Below are 18,774 nucleotides of genomic sequence, written 5' to 3' on the forward strand. Positions count from 1 at the left end.
GGACATGTAGCTCATGGTGTGTGTGTGTGGATCCTCACTGCTCTCCGGGGACATCCAGTCTGGGTTCTAGGCTTCAGTCCTTTGTACTGTGTCCAGGGCAGTTGCTCAGTGTGAATGCCTGGGAGCTAGTGAGTGTTGAAGACCCCCACCTCCCTGAGCCACCTGTCAGCCTTGCATGGACTTCTTGCCCCTGTGAGGCTGGTGGATGAATGGACTCCAAATATATCCCATCCTGACTTGGGGCCCATGTGACGTCAAGTCATTTCCAGGAGGATTAATGTTGCATGCCAAATAGTGTGTGTGTGTGTGTGTGTGTGTGTGTGTGTGTGTGTGTGTGTGTGCGCGCGCATGCTTGCACTGGCATATGGCATGTTGAGACCAGAGATTGACATGGGGTCTCTTCCTTGATCATTCTTCAGCTCTCCACCTTATACATTGAGTCAGGGTCTCTCATTTGAACCTAGAGCTCAGAGATTCGGCCAGTCCAGCCAGCCAGCCTGCTGTGGGGATTGGGATCTCAGCCTCCGTGTGATGGCAGGCAGACCACCATGTCCGCCTGCCTTCACATGAGTCTTGACGCTTGTCGGCAAGCCCTTTACCTTCCAAGCCATTTTCCATGGCCCTACAGTTTGCGTCTTTCCTTAGCAGGCGCCCCCACCCCCACTCCAACCACCTTTTAACGGACTCGGAAGCTAACTTCAGCTGTCTTTATCCCTACAGACTTCCCCCCGGGCGCTGTCACAGCAGGGAGCCCATGTTTCTCTGTGGGGTTCTTAGGGAGGAGGGACTCTGGAGGGTTTCCTGAGCTGGTGTCTCTGTCTCTGAGGCAGGGAGGTCATGCTGTTCTTTTCTTCCCAGATGCACAGCTGTTCCATTTGCAAAGGGCTCTGCCTCGCTGGCACTGGTGACCTAGAACAGGTGTGGTTGGGGCATACTCAGTCACAAGTGGAAAACAGCCTGTGTGTTCCTACCGCGCCCTTTAAAGCTGTCAGCGTGGCTGTTTGCCCGTAAGCCCGAGCTGGCTGGAGTCTGGACCTGGCTTCTCTCCATCTCTTTGTGCCAGCTGTCAGGCTGGCGTTGATGGCCCCTTCATCAATAGAAGCGAGGTGTCAGGACACTGCTGGGGTGGTAGGTGCCGCTCAGAGGGGATTTGGAGATGTCCGGCACATGGGGGCCTGTGCTCCAAAATCGTCAGTGCCGACATGGTATAAGCTTTTTTGTTTTTGTTTGTTTTGTTTTTTGAGACAGGTGTCTCTATCTGTGTAGTTCTGGCTGTCCTGGAACTCACTCTGTATATCAGGCTGGCCTCGAACTCACAGAGCTCCACCTGCCTCTGCCTCCCAAGTGCTGGGATTAAAGGTGTGCGTCACCACCGCCTGGCGGGTATAAGCATTTTAAAGAATAGGTATCACAGGAACATATTCAGGAAGCAAGGTGCTCATTGTTGTCAAGGATTTGCCTTGAATCTCTGTGAGTTCGAGGCCAACCTGGTCTATATAACAAGTTCCAGGCTACCTAGGGCTTGCATAATACGACCCTATCTCAATCAACCAAGCAGCCGACCAATCAATCCATGTTGGGGGCTGGGGAGGTAGCTCAAGGGTAAGGTGCTTGCTATGCAAGCGTTTGGATTCCAGAATCCACATGAAAGCTGAGTGTGGTAGCCGTCCTCTGTAATCCTCTCAGATCTCAATCTCCAATCCCCCGAAGCTCAGGCTGCCCAGCCTGGAGTATGCAGCAGCGAACAAGAGACCTCAAACAAGGGAGAAGGTGGAGACCTATACCTGAGGCTGTCCTCTGAGCTCCACACTTGGACAGGGCCGTGTGCCCACCCACCCACCCACAGCCATACATGCATGCACACATGGGTGTGTGCGAAGTCTCTCACACACATTTAGCAATCAAGAAAATGCCCCACAGACTCACCTACCGGTCAGTCGATGGGTTGGCACTCCTCTTCCCAGATAAGTCTAGCTTGTGTCAAGTTGACAAAAAAAAAAAAAAAAACAAAAACAAAAAACCAAACCAAACAAACAAACACAGGGCATAACCTTTTGTTTTTGCCTGTGTGTATGCACGTGTGTGTGTGTGTGTGTGTGTGTGTGTGTGTGTGTGTGTGTGTATTCTTCTGTATTCAGGTATGTTCGCCTATGCATGTGCATTTGGAGAAATCAGTGGTGGGTGTCTTCTTCTATTGTACTTAAAAATTATGTATGGTGTGTGTGACATTTCCTATGCACACCTTATGCACACGAGATGGGTTTCTAGTGTCTTGGCACACCTGTCTTTTGCCTGCCACTCATGTGGTTAGCTGTGGGAATTTCTACTTGTCATGTCACCTGGGTATGTAGAGGATTTGGATCTTAGAGTTTTGGATTAGGGGTGCTGAGCCTGGTGCTGGAACTGAGTAGTCTCTTTGGACTGGCTTCCTGCACCGCGATCGAGCCCGACCACTCCTTCGTACATTCTCAGTTCCTCTGCTGCACGACACTTGCTTGGAGGGATCTGGGTTTGTCCACCCGGCTCTTCGTAGTTCTGGATGAATAGAGCTGCTGTGGGCATCCACGTTCAGGCTTCTGGTGTGGCACAAAAATGATTTTTGTACGTGTGTGCACGATGTATGTGTGCTCACATGTGAGGGCACGTGTGCTGTGCACGCGTGCGGCCGTCAGAGGACACCCTCCAGTGTCGGTCTCACCTTCACCTCCCGAGGCAGGCCAGCTCCTGTGTCTGTTGCTTTGCACACCCCAGGAGTTCTGGGAGATTCTTTTCTCGTCCTCTTAAATGAGTTTCAGGATCTGAACGTAGGGTGTCGAGATTGGGCAACAAACACCTTTACCCACTGAGCCATCTCCCAGACCTAAACTATATATACGTGTGTGTGTGTGTGTGTGTGTGTGTGTGTGTGTAAAACAATTTTAGGTTTATAGAAAAGTCAGGACATCCAGAAAGAACTGTTTGTACTTGTATAAGACCCCCCAACCATACTCGCAAGTTGTTTTTTGTTTTTGTTTTTTTTCGTTTTTGTTTTTGTAATAGCAGATTAGCTAACAGAATTTACCTCCTTAACCATTTCTAAGCTTAAGTCTCTGGTGTTAAGCACGTTCTCAGTGTTGAGAGGTCACTACAGCATTGGTCCATGCTGAAGCCCGAGTTCTACCTGCTCCCCCACTGCTCCTCCCTCCTTGCACCTGTTCCTTGCTGGGATCCCTTCCAGCCAGCTCCCTGACTTGCAGGTCCCTCCTGTAGGCTCCGCACAGGTGCCAGGCCCCTAATGGGTCTCTCTCTCCCTTCCCATGCTCTTCTCTGTTTTCCTTTCCCCTGGGCCATTTGGCCTGCGTGGAGCCCCGGCATTGCCCTCTTGCGATGACGTCAGACCTCACCCCTAACTTCACATCTCCCTGGGGGACTCCCTGTGGAATCTTCCAGCACCCCTGTGCACGTGAAGTGGGGACACACCATATGTGAAGGAGCCCAGTGGAAGTGAGGAGAGGCTGTGTGGCAGCCCGCCCTGACTCCCGCTGCTGGTCCGCTGCCATGCCCTTGCCTTGCTGCCGTCTGGCAGGCTTCCCCATGACAAATGGGATAAGAGGCCAGCGCACAGGATGCTGGTGGAGCCTGTAGGCTGGCTAGTTCAGGCTGGTGGGCTTGGGTGAGGAGGGACGGGGCTGTATCAAAGCAGAACCCGTTGCCCGTAGGCTGGAGTGGGCCTCTCTACAATGACGGTAAAGGCAAGTGGGCAGGACACTTGACTCCCCCCTTGACTCTGGATGTCCCCCAGAGCAGCTGCTGCTCAGTGGGAAGCGCAGACCTGTGAGTGCCCTTCAGCAGGGAGCAGCCACATCCTGAAGAAGGACTTGGTGGGGATCCAGGGTGACTTGACCTTGGCCTTCAAGGGAACAATTCAGTTACTGACGGGGTCCAGGCTTTCAAAGAGGGCCTCCAGATCACAGGTGCCTCGGGTCCTCAAGAGACCTGAGGCTGTTCCCTGCACATGCTTCTTTGGTTTCATAGAGGAGCCTGTCACATACAGACTAGCCTCTGTCTGGTCCTTGGCTTGGAGGGGTGGGTACGACACACACCAAGGAACAATAGAGGATAGCTACTCAGCTAAGTCCTGGTTAGGGGACAGGCAGGGTTTGCCATGATCAGGGCAGTAGGGACTGTGGCCAGAACCAGAGCTGGGCAGGGAGAGTTGCACTGTGGGATGTGGCTGTTTAGCTGCCCCAGCACCCTACAGAGCCCACAGTGTGCTAGGGAACGACCCAGGAATGCACGCTCTGAAAACCCAATGCTGTCTGGGCACAGATGAGGACTGGGCTGCCGGGTAGGGGAGGCTTCTGCAGCCTGGAGCCACCCAGCCCCCACTCTTCAAGCTGATAATGTCAGCAAGCATTCTGAGATGGAGCTGGAAACCTGAGCGGCTGGTGTGTCATTATTTGTGCAGCTGGAGAACGGAGCAGAGCTGGTAACAGCCCTTGAGGGCGTGGTGTATGTGGCAGGCAGCACACGTGTGCCTCTGGTATATGTGGCCTGTGTACCTCACATCTATGTCTTGAAGCTCCCTGCAGGTAGCTAGAGGTTGGAGAGCCCCGCCCACAGCCTTGACTGTGACTGCCATACTCCTTTCTAGCCTGGCCCCTGGGTGGTGCTGGCCACCCAGGTTGCTGAGTTTTGCCTCTCCCTGCTCAGCCCTCATTTCCCTGGGGGTGCCCTGGGATTCTCTGCCCTTCCTGCCATCAGTTTTCCCCAGCTTGGGCTCAGGATGGCTTTTGGGCCCTGAGCAGGAAGTCACTGTCCCTAGAGCAAGCACCCAAATCAGGGTCCGGGGCTCTGCTGGCTGGTGTGCATCCCACTAGCTCTCCTCACCACAAGGTGGCGGGTGGAGCAGCCACCACAGAGCAGAAAGCTGTGGTGTGAGCTGGGAGTTGGGGAGGGACTCCCATGAGAGCAAGGGAGCAAGCACCGCCTCGGCCCACTCCTTCCGTGGGCCTGCGGGCAGCTCTGGCCCTGGTTGGACAGGGAAGAGCCCTGGGATGGAGCTCAGGTTCAAGACAGCATCTGTCACCTCTCACAGCAGCAAAAGCAGGGTGTGCCTGAGATTCCCTGGCGAAGTCATAGGGACTGGGCCTGTGGGAGGTTGCTCACTGGAGGTTTACTCTTAAGGCCTCAGAAACAAGCTGTGGTTTGGTGGGCCCAGAACTGCTAGGCACCAGAAGGCGAAGGCCCAGATGCCATGCCAGCCAGTGCCTGGGGAGAAAATCTGGAGTCCGGGTATCAGTCCCCACAGAGAGTCCTGTTGTTTCTCATTGGGGGTGGGGCTATGTGTTGTCATGCTCTTCATTCATGGTGCTGTCCACAGGGTGACAGTGACAGCATGGAGAGGTTAGTGGACCCTGCCACCTGCTTCTCACTGAACTGCACCATTGGAACATGTTGGTAGTGAGATGCATGGATCCTGTGTGTGAATGCACACACACACACACACACACACACACACACACACACACACACACACACACGTTCCTCAGGTGTGCAGCATAGACATGTCTGAAGGGTGCCAAAGAGAACGGTGAACATGTAGGTCTCCAGACCACAGCTAAGGGCCCCCAAAATCCCAGCACTATGAAGTTATCGTTGGTTTTCCTGTTTTTATCATTTACCGGATAAAACGTTGACAGTAATAAATCCAGTATGAGTGCTCACTCTGGACCGGCTGACAGTCAACTTCCAGGCCTTCCCAGGTAGACGCCCATGCCACGTGCGGCAGGCTTTCTGAAAGACCCACGGTGGTTTCTTGAAAATTAAACCCGTAAGAAAAGCAAGATACAAGATGAACCGTGTGGTGGATTTGTGGCTGGGGAAGAATTCTGGGAATGAGAAAAGAAGTCAGAGGAATCACAGGAAATGTTGAGACTGAGGTTCTTCAAAGTAGCTAATATAATTGCCGGTGTGGTGGCACATGCCTGCAGTCCCTGCACTGAGTGTCCTAGTTAGCTTTCTATGGCTGTGACAAAGAGCGTGATCAAAAGCAGCACTTCCACATCCCTGCCAAAGTCAGGACAGCAACTCAGACAGGAACCTGGAAGCCACGGAGCGTTGCTGCTACTGACTTGCTCCTCATGACTTGCTCAGTCTGCTTTCTTACACAACCCAGGACCACCTGCCAGGGATGGCACCGCCCACCGTGGGCTGGGCCCTCGCACATCAATCATTAATCAAGAAAATGCTCCCACAGAGTTGCCTACAGGCCAATCTGATGGAGGCATTTTCTCAACTGAGGGTCTTTCTTCCCAGCTGTTTCTAGGTTGTGTCAAGGTAACAAAAACTAGCCAGGACACTGAGGCAGGAGGAACTTGAGTTCAGTGCCAGCCTGGCCTGGACATAAGGGCTGGAGATAACAGCTAAGTGGCAGAGTAGTGCCCTGTGTGCATGAGGCCCTGGTGTGATCCCTGACAGCACACATGAGGTGTGATCCCCGACAGCACACACAAGGCCCTGGGTGTGATCCCCAGCTGTACACACGAGGCAGAGTCTGGCATTTCCAGTTTCTAACTGTGTTAACCGTCCCAGGCTTCTGTAAGGCATTAACTCAGAACGAGCATGTCTTAGTTTGGGTTTCTATTGCTGCAAAGAGACAACATGACCACGGCAACTCTTATAAAGGGAGACATTTGATGGGGTGGCTTACAGTTCAGAGGTTCAGTCCATTATCATCATGGTGCCACACAGTGTTCAGGCAGACATGGTGCTGGAGAAGGAGCTAGAGTTCTACATCTTGATCAGTGGCAACAGGAAATGAACGGAGTGTCACACTAAGTGAAGCTTGAGCAAAGGAGACCTCAGAACCCACCCCCACAGTGACACACTTCCTCCAACAAGTCCACATCTATTCCAACAAAGCTACACCTCCTAATAGTGCCACTCCCTATCAGCTTGTGGGGGCCAAATACATTCAAACTACCACAGAACCCTTGAACAGTAAGTATTTATTCCTTCATAGCTTTAGAAGCCAGAAGCACAAGGCCAAGGTGCTGGCCAGTTCATTCCTTCTGAGGCCATGAGGGAAATGACCCCTTGACCCATCTTCCAGGCCATACGGCTATGAAGGTGGGTCTGCCTCCATATTCTTTCTTTTTATGAGAGCTTTACACATCCTGGATTGAACACTAGTGATCCCGATAGCTTGATTTCCTGTTCAGATAACATTGAACGCCGAGATGGGGGTTAGGACCGTAACACATGAAACTCAAGCATGTGTTCAATCCACAACACCAGGGAAGTGTGCTTGTAATGTAACCAAAAGAAAGATAATGTTCCGGTGGGTGGGTTTTTACTTTTTTAAATTTCTGTATTTTTAGAGTGGACATAGAAGATGCAAACACAGTTTGGATCATGCTATTTAAGGGAATGTGTTCTTCATATATCTTCCATAACTTCCTCCCTCCCTCCCTCCCTCGCTCCTCCTCTTCCTCTTTTCCTTCTTTGGAGACATGGTCTCACATATCCCAGGTTAGCCTTAAACTCTGGTCTTGAACTTCAGATCTTTCTGCCTCCACCTCCCAAGTAATTGCTGGGATTTCAGGCTTGCACTATACCACACAAGGGTTTATGCAACACTGGGGATGGAGCCCAGGGCTTTGTGCACATTAGGTAGGCACTCTACCCACTGAGCCACATCCCCATCTACCAACTGAGCCACACCCCATCTACCCACTGAGCCACACCCCATCTACCCACTGAGCCACACCCCCATCTACCAACTGAGCCACACCCCCAGCCCATCATAACTTCCTTAGACTTATTTTCTTCCCCAGTGCTGGAGATCAAACTAGAATTTGCTAGGCAAGTGTTCTACCACTCAGACATCCTAGCCCAGACATTTTTTAAAAAAGATTTATTTATTTATTATGTATACAGAAGAGGGTGCCAGATCTCATTACAGAAGGTTGTGAGCCACCATGTGGGTGCTGAGAATTGAACTCAGGACCTCTGGAAGAGCAGTCAGTGCTCTTAACCTCTGAGCCATCTCTCCAGTCCTTCTAGGTTTTTTTTTTTTTTTTTTTATTTTCGAGACAGGGTTTCTCTGTGTAGTTTTGGTGCCTGTCCTGCAACTTGCTCTGTAGACCAGGCTGGCCTCGAACTCACAGAGATCTGCCTGGCTCTGCCTCCCGAGTGCTGGGATTAAAGGCGTGCACCAACACCACCCAGCTAGCCCAGACATTTCATAAAAAGTTTTATTACATTTATGTATGTGCATGTGCATACACAATGGTGGGTGAGTGGAGGTCAGAGGACAACTTTTGGGAGTCAATCCTCTCTACCATGTGGGTCCCAGGGATCAAACTTAGGTCATCAGGCTTGGCAGCAAGTGCCTTTGCCTGCTGAGTCTTGGAGTTGCCTACCACCACCAAGGTGGTGGTATATAGCCCCAGGCTGTCCTCGAACTCGCAATCTTCCTACCTCGGCCTTCCAGATTCAAAAACTACAGGCAGATGTTACCTCTCCCAGTGTGAAAAGGAGTTTTATAGTTGGAAACAGACTGAGGGTCCCTCCGTCCAGTGTGATGGAAAACAGACACCAGGCAGCAGGTTTAATTTAGATGAAAGAGGCAAAAAGCAAATACATTTTGAAAATAAGAATTGTCTTACCAGAGTAAATGGCCCTGGCTAATGTGGAGCAGATTTGCCCTGGCTTGTCCAGAAGCAGCCAGGCCTCTCAGAACATTCCAGGAGGGAGGTTGCCGGCACACCCAGCCACCCTGGCAGGGAGCAGCAGGAGTGCACACAGGAGAAGGAAGGCCTCCCTGAGGTCTGTGTTTTCCCCTCCCATGTTCCTCTGATTGCTGGGAACCTGTGTTCTTGTTTGGCGAACAGCAGCGGGATGCATTGCACAGCCACAGCCTGGCTTTTGGAATCTCCTTCCAAGCTTCCGGCACATTCTTTTGATTATCCTCAGTGTGGCTAAACAGTGTCACGTGAGGATGTTTTTGGTTTTCGGAAGCAGCTGAGGGTTGTTGGCAGCCAAGTCTGGTGCTGATGCAGCTCCCTAAGCAATATGGAGATGAAAGGCACAGAAGGAATTTGTGCATGCCTCTGCAGCCACTGTGGAGGCCACGGCCACAGCCACAGCCACGGTAGCTCTGGGCACCCCAGGTGGCAGGCAGGGACAGCTGTAGCAACACACCAGACTCAAAATCTGAAGAATGTAAAATGTCTCATTACCGTTTTTTTCATTTTAATGATACATTAAACATATTTGAGATTTAGTGGCTTATTAATATTAATTTCAATAGTTTCTTTTCCTCTTTTCAAACTTAGCTGCTACAAAGTGTTACACTGTTTATGTGGCTTGTGCAGTTTCTGGGCCAGAGAAATGGTGCCTTTCTCCCCTTCTTCCTCCTCTTTTTCCTCTTCTTTCCTCCTCTTCCTTCTTTAACTCCTCTTCCTTCATTTTCCTTTCTCTTCCTCCTCCTTCTCCTCCTCCTCTTCCACCCCTCTTTGGTTTTCACAAACAGTTGGGGGCTGTTGGCAGCCAAGCCTGGTGCTGATACAGCTCCCTAAGTAATGTGGAGTTGTAAGGCTTAAAACTGGAGAGATGGCAGTGGCCTGTGGTAGGCTGAGCTCAGGGATGCGGCACAGCATGGCCCCACATGCTCTGCATGATAACCTGTGCCAGCGCGATCCAGAGGCCACTGGAACTCTGAGGGTACTGGGCAGCATGCAGCTTGATATCCAGCACGTGTCCCTGACCTTGACCTCCGGTACATCTCCTCTCTTCTCCCCTGCAGGTCTTGACGAGCCCTGTCTGGGCCGAAGCGCGCAGAGAATGGAAACGTGCGCTCAGCCATGTCTCTGGGCCGCCTCCTTCGCCGGGCTTCCTCCAAGGCCTCGGACCTCCTGACCCTCACCACGGGGGGGCAGCGTTGGGTCCCCCTCCATCCTGGATGGAGAGATCATCTACTCCAAGAACAATGTCTGTGTGCACGCACCTGAGGGGCTGCAGGGCCCTGGGGAGCACCACCCAGGTGAGATGGGGGTCACCCAAGGCAGGGAGGGGAGGCCCAAGGCCTGAGGGACCAGGTGAAGCTTCCCAAGGATTCGCATTTTTTGTTTGCCCTCCCCTGGGCTCCGCAATTTGAGGAATCAAGGACCAACACTCTGGAAACTTTCTAGACTCTGTTGGACCTTTGTGTCACCTGTGGCCATTCTTGGGACACTTGTGGTCTCTAGGAATGGAGCCTTCTCTTTAGTCAGTGTTCTGGGAGACACAGCTCCCCACTGAGGCCTTCTGCCACCCTAGGAGCTCCCTTGGACTCTAAGGGGCCTCATCTTAGGACAATATGGGATCTTTGCTTTGGTAGAGAAAGCAACTTCAGAACTCGTTTGTGAAGCAGAGCTGAGGTTCAGTAAAGACATTTTAAATGACTTGAGGAGAATAAGCTCTGCTCAGTGGTCGAGGCACTCCTGGGAATGTGCACATGGGCTCCTCTCTGATGAGGTCCCAGCTGGCCCAGTGGGACTAGACCCCATCCCAGCAGGCTGGGGACATGGTGGAGTTCTAGGCTGAGTTCAGGAGTTGCAGGGTTCACTCACTCATGAGTCTGAAACAACAGCTACCTTGGGGAGTCCTGTGCATGATTTGTGGTGTTGTGACAGAAGATCAAGGATGTCTTAGGGTCTCATCTTTATCCCAAAGGCTTGTGACAAGGGTGTGGGAACAGCCTCCTCATGCAACTGTTATGAACAGCTAGCTGATTTTCCCAACCTCTGCCAAACACAGAAGTGTGCCAAGGAGATTTGGCTGGAGTTCGAGTCCCCAGGGATGTATGTGGTTGATGTTGTTGGCTGTTGCATAAAGGACTTTGAATCACAGAATCAGGGAAGCTGGGGATGGTGTGTCGTAGCCCACGAATTGGGATAGCTCTGAACAGCCGGGGCTGTGTTGGGAGATGCCCCCCCACCAAGGAGCTGGGTATGGATGAACAAACAACCTTAAAAGTGATCCCTTCCTCAAAAACTGCATTTAAAAAGACAAACCAGGAATGCCATGGCTAAGGAGGCCCAGGGGCTACCCACATGCCCATCTTGGATCTGATGTAAGATTGGGTTGCCCATCTGCCTCTCTCCTCTTAGAACTGATCATGTAGCTAGGATACCACCTGCCCAGCCCCCTGACTGCCTGCCCTGCAACTCCCCACAGGGTACCTGTGCTTGTACATGGAGAAAGATGAGCTGCTGGGGGCGACCCTCATCCTGGCGTGGGTTCCCAACTCTCGCATCCAGAGGCAGGACGAGGAGGCCCTACGCTACATCACCCCCGAGAGCTCCCCCGTGCGCAAGGCACCCCGCCCTCGGCGGCGGCGCACCACGAGTCTGGGAGCCCCCTACCAACCCTCTCCCACAGAGCCAAGGCCTCCCCTGATTCCCAAAGACGAGGACATCCTGGTGGTGGTCCAGAACACCCAGGATACTGTGCACATCAGCCCTACATCTGAGGATGGGGAAAAACTGGCGGCCCAGGGCCCAGAGGTGGATGGGCCCCTGCCCACTTCGCAACCTGTCCACAGTGACTCTGGGATCCTGTCTACAGTCAGCTCACAGGATGGGACAGAGGATGGCCGGGAGCCACGGCCTGAGGCCGTGGAGGAAGAGGGCTCCTTGGAGTTGTCGGCTGATGGCGTGAGCAGGGATAGCTCCTTCGACTCTGACTCTGACGCCTTCTCTTCACCATTCTGCCTCTCGCCCATCAGTGCGGCCCTTGCGGAGGGGAACAGCTCTGCATTCCTGGAGAGCGAGGGCAGGTGAGTTCCTGATTCAGAGGCCGAGATCTGACCTGGGTTGCAGGAAGTGCTGGCTTTATCACCCCTCCGGTCCACAAGGTCCAGGCTCAGGCTTAGGACCACCACATGGTGACTGAGAAAGATACACAGTGTGTCTCTGTGTTCATCTTACCCAGTCCCTATCCTCTTGACCCCTTCCTCTTCCATGATCTCACTTGCCCAGAACTACTGCCTGGTTATGATGGCCTCTGACCAAGGTCCCACTCCCAGGATCTTTGGACTTTTCTGTTCTCATGCCAGGAGTGTGTTAGGTGTGTCTCAGCCCCCAGGCACACTCATGCTGGTGAGCCTGGGTGGTACTGTGCGTGAGTTCATGTGCTGTCGCCTGGTCCCTTTTGTCCGCACTGTGTCCTGTGCCCAGCTGACACATGGCCTGGCCCGCTGAGGTTCCTCCCTATTGCCAGCTGCAGAGGTAGAAAAGTCCTGGGTGTTTGACAAAAGAGTGTTTGTGGCATTCACTCACCCCTCCCCCCCAACATGGGGAGCTGGGGTGCCTGGACTAATTGGCTGATGATGAACTGAATGACATATGCTATACTTTCAGAAGTCAGGAGGCAGGACTGGCTTACCTTGCAGCCCATGGTAATATTCCTGACCAAGGAGGGCTGTCACCATGTCACCCAGTGCCTTCAGGGTTCTTTTTTGTTTGTTTGTTTTTGTTTTTGAGACAGGGTTTCTCTGTGTAGTTTTGGTGCCTGTCCTGGATCTTGCTCTTTGGACCAGGCTGGCCTTGAACTCACAGAGATCCGCCTGGCTCTGCCTCCTGAGTGTTGGGATTAAAGGTGTGTGCCATCACTGCCCGGCTTGTCTTCAGGGTTCTGGAGTCCTGTTGCTCGATGAAACTTTTCCTGGGGAGACACAACACACATGTCTACTCACCCCAGATAGGGATCCCACAACAGACCAAAGTACCGATATCACCAGACTCCATGTTGGTGAACCAGTGAGTTTTATCAGGGTTACTTACAGGAATGTGGGTGAGGGGTTACTTACAGGAGCAGAAATGATCAAAGACAGTTGCATCACCAAAGCCCACCCCTGCATGAGTGACAACTCACAAAGATGGGAACCTGGAGCACGCTGCACAGCCTGCAGGCAGCTCAAGAGGTTGGAGAGTGTTCTATCCAGGTGCCTCAGTTGGTCTAAACCTCTTCCAGGCAGCTCGGCTGGTTTCCGCTTCTGCCAGGTCTGGCCTCTGAGTCTTCTTTGCAGCTTTGCTTGCTCAGTCAGTCTCAGAGGGATTCTCAGCTTTTGCTGTTTACTCTGGCAGGGAGGGGCCTAGTGAATCTGGTCAGTTTCAGGGACTTCCTGAAGCTATTTTGAATTGTTTACCTTGGAATGTTTAAGGAGCTTGGAATGTTTCAGTCTCAGAGGAAACTGTTACAGGTTACTGTTACTGTTACAGGTCCTCAGAGCTAGGTGCATGCCTCTTGTAACTGCACAAACCCAGGACACCCAAGGGTGAACACATCTGACTCCAGCGTCTCCTGTATCCCAGACAAGGCCTGCATCTCATTAGATTTAGATAAAATGCTGATAATAAATGATAGTGGTGAGGGCCTGGGCTAGCCAGAGAGTAGTTATTAATGACTGAGCTCATGAGTGAGCAGGGATTGCGGTGAACATCAGTGCTGTAGTGATGGGGGCATTAGGATCAGTTGGCTCTGGATTATGCATGCCTACGCTGTGAGATAGGTCCTGCTGCCGCCCCCTGTATTTGGGGAAGGGAGGGAGGCTCACGGGTCAGTGGCTTGCTGTAGGTCACCAGCCAGCCAGACTGGAACCTCATGGAGACAGCAGGGCTGGAGCACCATCATGACAGATGCTGTGATGCACCAGTCAGCAGAGGACAGAGCAGAGGGACACAGTGCCTTGCTGGCTCCAGCAGTTAGGAATTCCAGATGGATTCTACTCTGATTTTACCTCTTGGATAGGACACGGTCCACTAACGCCTAAGAGGGATAGATAACATTTATCTTGGTATTTGAGAATTCAGATAGAAGGAAACAGTCAGCCTTAATGGGCATTCCAGACCTGCTGGGGTTCACTGAGCCAGGATCTGACCAAGAAACCTTCAGGATCCCTGCACTGGGCAGACTTGGGAGCTCCCCCTGGTGGTGCCACAGCAGCAATGCAGTGTTGCTTTCCAGGGTTGCTACACCCAGTGCCAAGCTGAGATAGCAATGGCCTTGCCTTTCCTTATCCGTAGCCTACAGTCCGTGGCTGAGGACGGACAGAGCCGAACTTGCTCTCTGTCCAGCTGTCCCATCCTGGGAGGAACTGGGATCCAGGAATCAGGGCACAGTCTGCCACTGAGCTGTGGCTCCCTGCTTGGCATGGACCTGGGGCAAGCTTATCTTCCAGGGGCCCCTGCCTCTCCATTATAAGGTACAGACCATAATATGCACTTCATGTCTTCACTGGAGCCCTCAAGTGCAGTGGCTCTCAGTATTCTGGGTTCTTGTGTCCCCAAGCCTTCCCTACTCCTGACCACTGTGAGCCTCAGCTCCAGGGTGCTCTTGCGTCTGGCTTTTGAGGGTCCACCTCCATTCCCCACAGGCAGAAGGGGCACCCCTCACCTTCATCTTCTGTGCCCTCTCCCTGGAGCCTGGATCTCACCCTCAGGCTACATGCCCGGTCTTTGGTTGGCAGTGAGCAGTAACTTTGGAGCCCACAAGTCATCGTCAGACCCTGGCTTTACTCCTGGCTGTGGGGTCTTGGGCATCTGAAGAGTAGCTGCCTCATAGGGGTGAGATGCAGCTCAGAGCCCCTCCTCAGGACTGGTTGGTGTGAGGTCAAGGCTGGGTGCTGTCCTCCTACAGAGGCTGGTTCTGGGAGTGCTCACTTCTCCCCTGCCCTCCTCATGATGCACACCATGCCTTAGCAGTGTGGCTGCTGCCTTAGCACTGCCTGTCCCTGGTGTCTGCTGTGGCGCCCGGTAGGTTTGCGACACCCGGCCTTTGTGCTGTGTCCGTGTATTTTGGCTGTCGTTCATTGTTAGTCCAGTTTCTGTTGCTGTAACAAAATGCCTGGGCTGAATACTCATAAAGAAAGGAAGACGGGGCCTTTGGGATGACGTAGCAGGTGAAGGCTCTTACTGCCAAGCTTGGTGACCTGAGTTCAGTCTCCAGAACCTACATGATGGAAGGAGAGAACTCTCCAAAGTTGTCCTCTGACCCCCGGCGTGCACGCGCTCTCCCTCTCTCATTTATTTTAAATGTAAATAAATACACACATGTAAAAATGGGCTGGAGAGGTGGCTCAGTGGTTAAGGGTGCTTGTTACTCTCACAAAGGGCCAGATTCAGTTCCCAGCACCCATATGGTGGCTCACAACCATCCACAACTCCAGTTCCAGGCAATCCAGTGACCTTTTTAAACCTCTGTGAGTGCCAGGCACAGACATGGTACACATATATACATGCAGGCAAAGCATTCATAAAATAATAAATACAAATAAAAGGCAGATGTCAGTCACCGTTTTAGAGGTCGAAAGCCCAAGCCTGGTGGAGGAGCTGCAGGTCCATCTCTGGTCTCTAGTGAGACCCTGCTGGTTCAGTCATGTGATACTAAAGTTGTCCTTAAAGATAGGAGGCCAGCTCACAGAGAGGGGCTGGCTAGCTTTTTCATAACAAACCCTCCAGAGGTGGGGACAGAACTATGGTAATTCTTTCTCAGGCCACGCCCCCATGTGCTAGGCCCCACCTTTTAAAGATTCCGCTACAGCACAGCACAGCTGAGGGTGTGGCTTCCAAACCCCAACCTGTGAGCCGTTGCTGAGCATGATGGGAGCTTTTGTTTGAGCAGAAGATTCTGGAAGTGGTTGGGCCCTGGGATCTGTGTTTCCCAGCACAGTTTGTTTTATTCCTTGTGTCCAGTGCCATGTTGGTTCCTCTGATTGGTTCTATGAACTCTGAGGACCAGCATGCCCAGCCTGGGAGTCCCCTGATGCTCTAGCCTCACCCAGACTATTTAATCCTTTATTCTACAGAGTCTCATGTAGCCCAGGCTGGCCTTGAACGTAGCTAAGGATAACCTTGACTTCTGATCCTCTTACTGTGTGCTGACCATGCCGGGTTTATTCTGTGCTAGGGATCCAATCCCTCATGCATGCTAGGCAGGCACTCTATCATCTGAGTTACATCCCCAGCCCCTGGCCCATTTTTGCAGCACAGAGGATTGAACTCAGGGCCATCTCACCACTGAGATATGCCCTCAGACTCTTTTTTCCTTTTTCAGATAAATTCTTGCTAAGTGGTCCAGCCTGACTTTGAACTCACACTGTAGTTCAGGCAAGCCTTGAACTTGTTATCCTCGTGCCTCAGCTCCCGAGTAGCTGGGATGACAGGCCTAGGCTTCCAGGTCCAGTTCATCGTTATATTTTGAACTCCCCAAGGAGTTTGTATTTACAGCAGCCTTGAGAACCTTAGCTGTGGAGGGGCCCAGTGGGAGAGCAGGTCCTGTGTACTGGGCAGAGAGAGTGTCGGGGATGAAATCCAGAGCCCTGGGTACCGGGCAGGGACTCAGCTCCTAGCACCTGAGTGCACCCTCTTGTTCTGCTCCTGGAATCAAGGGAATTGAGTCCCTGGGGAGGCCAGGCCAGGCCAGGGCAGGTAATCTGGCTCACGGGTTCCCTCTGGTGGCAGAACTGAAGAATAACCTGTGCAGACAGAGTAGCTGGCATGGGGTGGACCAGAAGGAAGACAGACTGGCATGGCAGTCATGTCCCTCTCCATTTCATTACTTGGTGGGAAGCTGGCAGAAAGCCCAAGTGGTTAAAAGCATGCCAGGATCCCTTGGGCTGTCTACATTTATCTTCTGCCTCTGGCATATAGCCAGGTAGGGCCCGTTTCTCAGAAAGCCCAGCCATGTACCAAGCCCTGAGGTCTCCCTCTTGATTCTCCTCCCATGTCACAGTGATAGCCTGGAACCCATAACCTGTTGATTCAAGGCCTTCTTGAGAGTGGATGCCTGGGACTTGGCTCACAGGGCCTGGGTTCGGGTGGCCTTAGTCTCCCCCTACCCTTCTGTCCCTTCCAAGTTGTCAAGAAACACAGCCTCAGCCCTGATGGTGTGGAAGATGACGCTGCAGTCAGTGGACATTGTGCCCCCTCTTTTTTTTTTTTTAAAGATTTATTTATTTATTTATTTATTTTTATTTATTTATTTATTATGTATACAGTGTTCTGCCTGCATGTATCCCTGCAGGCCAGAGGAGGGCACCAGATCTCGTTACGGATGGTTGTGAGCCACCATGTGGGTGCTGGGAATTGAACTCAGGACCTCTGGAAGAGCAGTTGGAGCTCTTAACCACTGACCCATCTCTCCAGCTCCCCTGTGCCCCCTCTTACACTGCCTAGAGGAATGGGTCCAGTCTGCAGAGCCAGCTGGTGTGAGCGTGTGGCTGGCTCGTGTGAGCTGGCCTTGCACTGGGGATGGAGAGTAACCACAGACACTCAGCTTGTTCTGTCCAGGTCCAAATGCCCTGTATGGAAAGTGTCCTAAGAAACAACCCAAGTTTGAGAAAGAGGAAAGTACACATAGATGTCTAAGGAAACAAGGAATGGGCCCACATACCTGCCGGAGAGAAGGAGCAAATACCTGGGCCTTAGCTTCCGGACTAGGACTATTGGCTGACCCCACTAGTGAGTGCTCCTAACTGTCGTCTGCCTTCCCACAGGGTCTGTGACACCCTCCCTGCTTCTCCCAGCCCTGCAGCATGAAGCAAAAGAATCAACTGTTATTCGAATCTTAGATGGTCTTTTAATAAAAAACCCAGAGCCAGATATCAGGGTGAAAGCTGAAAGATCAGAGAAGCAGAACAGCCAGCCACTAGTTCTTACCTCTATGAAATCCTCAACCTAAAGAGAGTGAGTTCCTGTTTCCTCACGTCTTATATACCTTTCTCTGCCCAGACACCATTTCCTGAGATTAAAGGTGTGTGTGCTTCCCAGTACTGGGATTAAAGATGTGTGCCACCACTGCCTGGCTGTTTCCAGTGTGGCTTTGAACTCACAGAGATCCAGACAGATCTCTGCTTCCCAAGTGATAGGATTAAGGGTGTGTGCCACCACTGTCTGGGACTCTATGTCTAATTTAGTGGCTGGCTCTGTCCTCTGATCCTCAGACAAGTTTATTAGGGTGCACAATATATCACCATAATCAGCCACATTGGGGTGGCCTGTGATGCTGCATGGAGATTCCCAGCAACTCAGAAACGGTGGGATGGAGGTGATGGACAGATCAGTCACAAGCATGGAGACCCGAGCTCAGCCCCAGCACCATGTACAGAGCCATGTGAGGGCATGTGCCTGTGATCCCAGCACTCACAAGGCAGAATTGGGAGGATTCCTGGGGGCTCACTAGCCAGCCAGAGACCCTGTCTAAAACCAAATCAAAATTAAACAACCAAACAACAACAACAACAACAAAAGCAGGGTGGTTCTGGAGCAAAGACTCCGTGGTTAAGAGCACCAGTTGGTCGCTTTTTCGGAGATCTGGGGTTCAAGTCTCACCATCCACATGGTGGTTCACAACCATCTGTAACTCAGTTTCAGGGGATCCAGTGAACTCTTCTGCCCCCCACCCCCACCCCGTGGGTACCAGATCCTGAAGTGGTGGACAGACATGCAGGTAGAACAGCCATTCACATGATACCCAAGGGTGAGCCCTGGCTTCCACATACGTGTGCAAACACATACACACACTTGCACACCAGAAAGCACCAGGGATGACTGATGCATGGCTGAGGCATCAGTGGGGGCTGTTCAGTGTGTCTCCAGGACTCCAGCCATGGAGAACAGTCCAGATCAGTGCTGGCCAACAGCGTTGTGTTTCAGGCCACAAGCCTGTGAACCTCTGAAAGAGGGCATACCCGGCCAAGAACCCTTATCTATTTATTTAATTTATTTAGAGTCGAGTCTCATGTAGGCC

The 18,774-nt window shown here is 52.1% G+C and overlaps 1 protein-coding gene across 1 annotated transcript in view; it reads left to right on the forward strand.

The window, feature by feature from the left end:
• The window catches only part of Tbc1d16 (TBC1 domain family member 16), an 84,643-nt gene that overhangs the window by 6,209 nt on the left and 59,660 nt on the right, over positions 1–18,774 (forward strand). Inside the window, 3 exon segments of the mRNA XM_052757698.1 lie at positions 9,791–9,914; positions 9,916–10,027; positions 11,203–11,803. Coding sequence (XP_052613658.1) covers positions 9,849–9,914; positions 9,916–10,027; positions 11,203–11,803 — 779 coding nt within the window. The 5' untranslated portion in view covers positions 9,791–9,848.

The sequence above is a fragment of the Peromyscus californicus genome, unplaced genomic scaffold (genome assembly GCF_007827085.1).
Source record: "Peromyscus californicus insignis strain IS unplaced genomic scaffold, ASM782708v3 Scaffold_3__1_contigs__length_106647218, whole genome shotgun sequence".
NCBI classification, from domain to species: domain Eukaryota; kingdom Metazoa; phylum Chordata; class Mammalia; order Rodentia; family Cricetidae; genus Peromyscus; species Peromyscus californicus.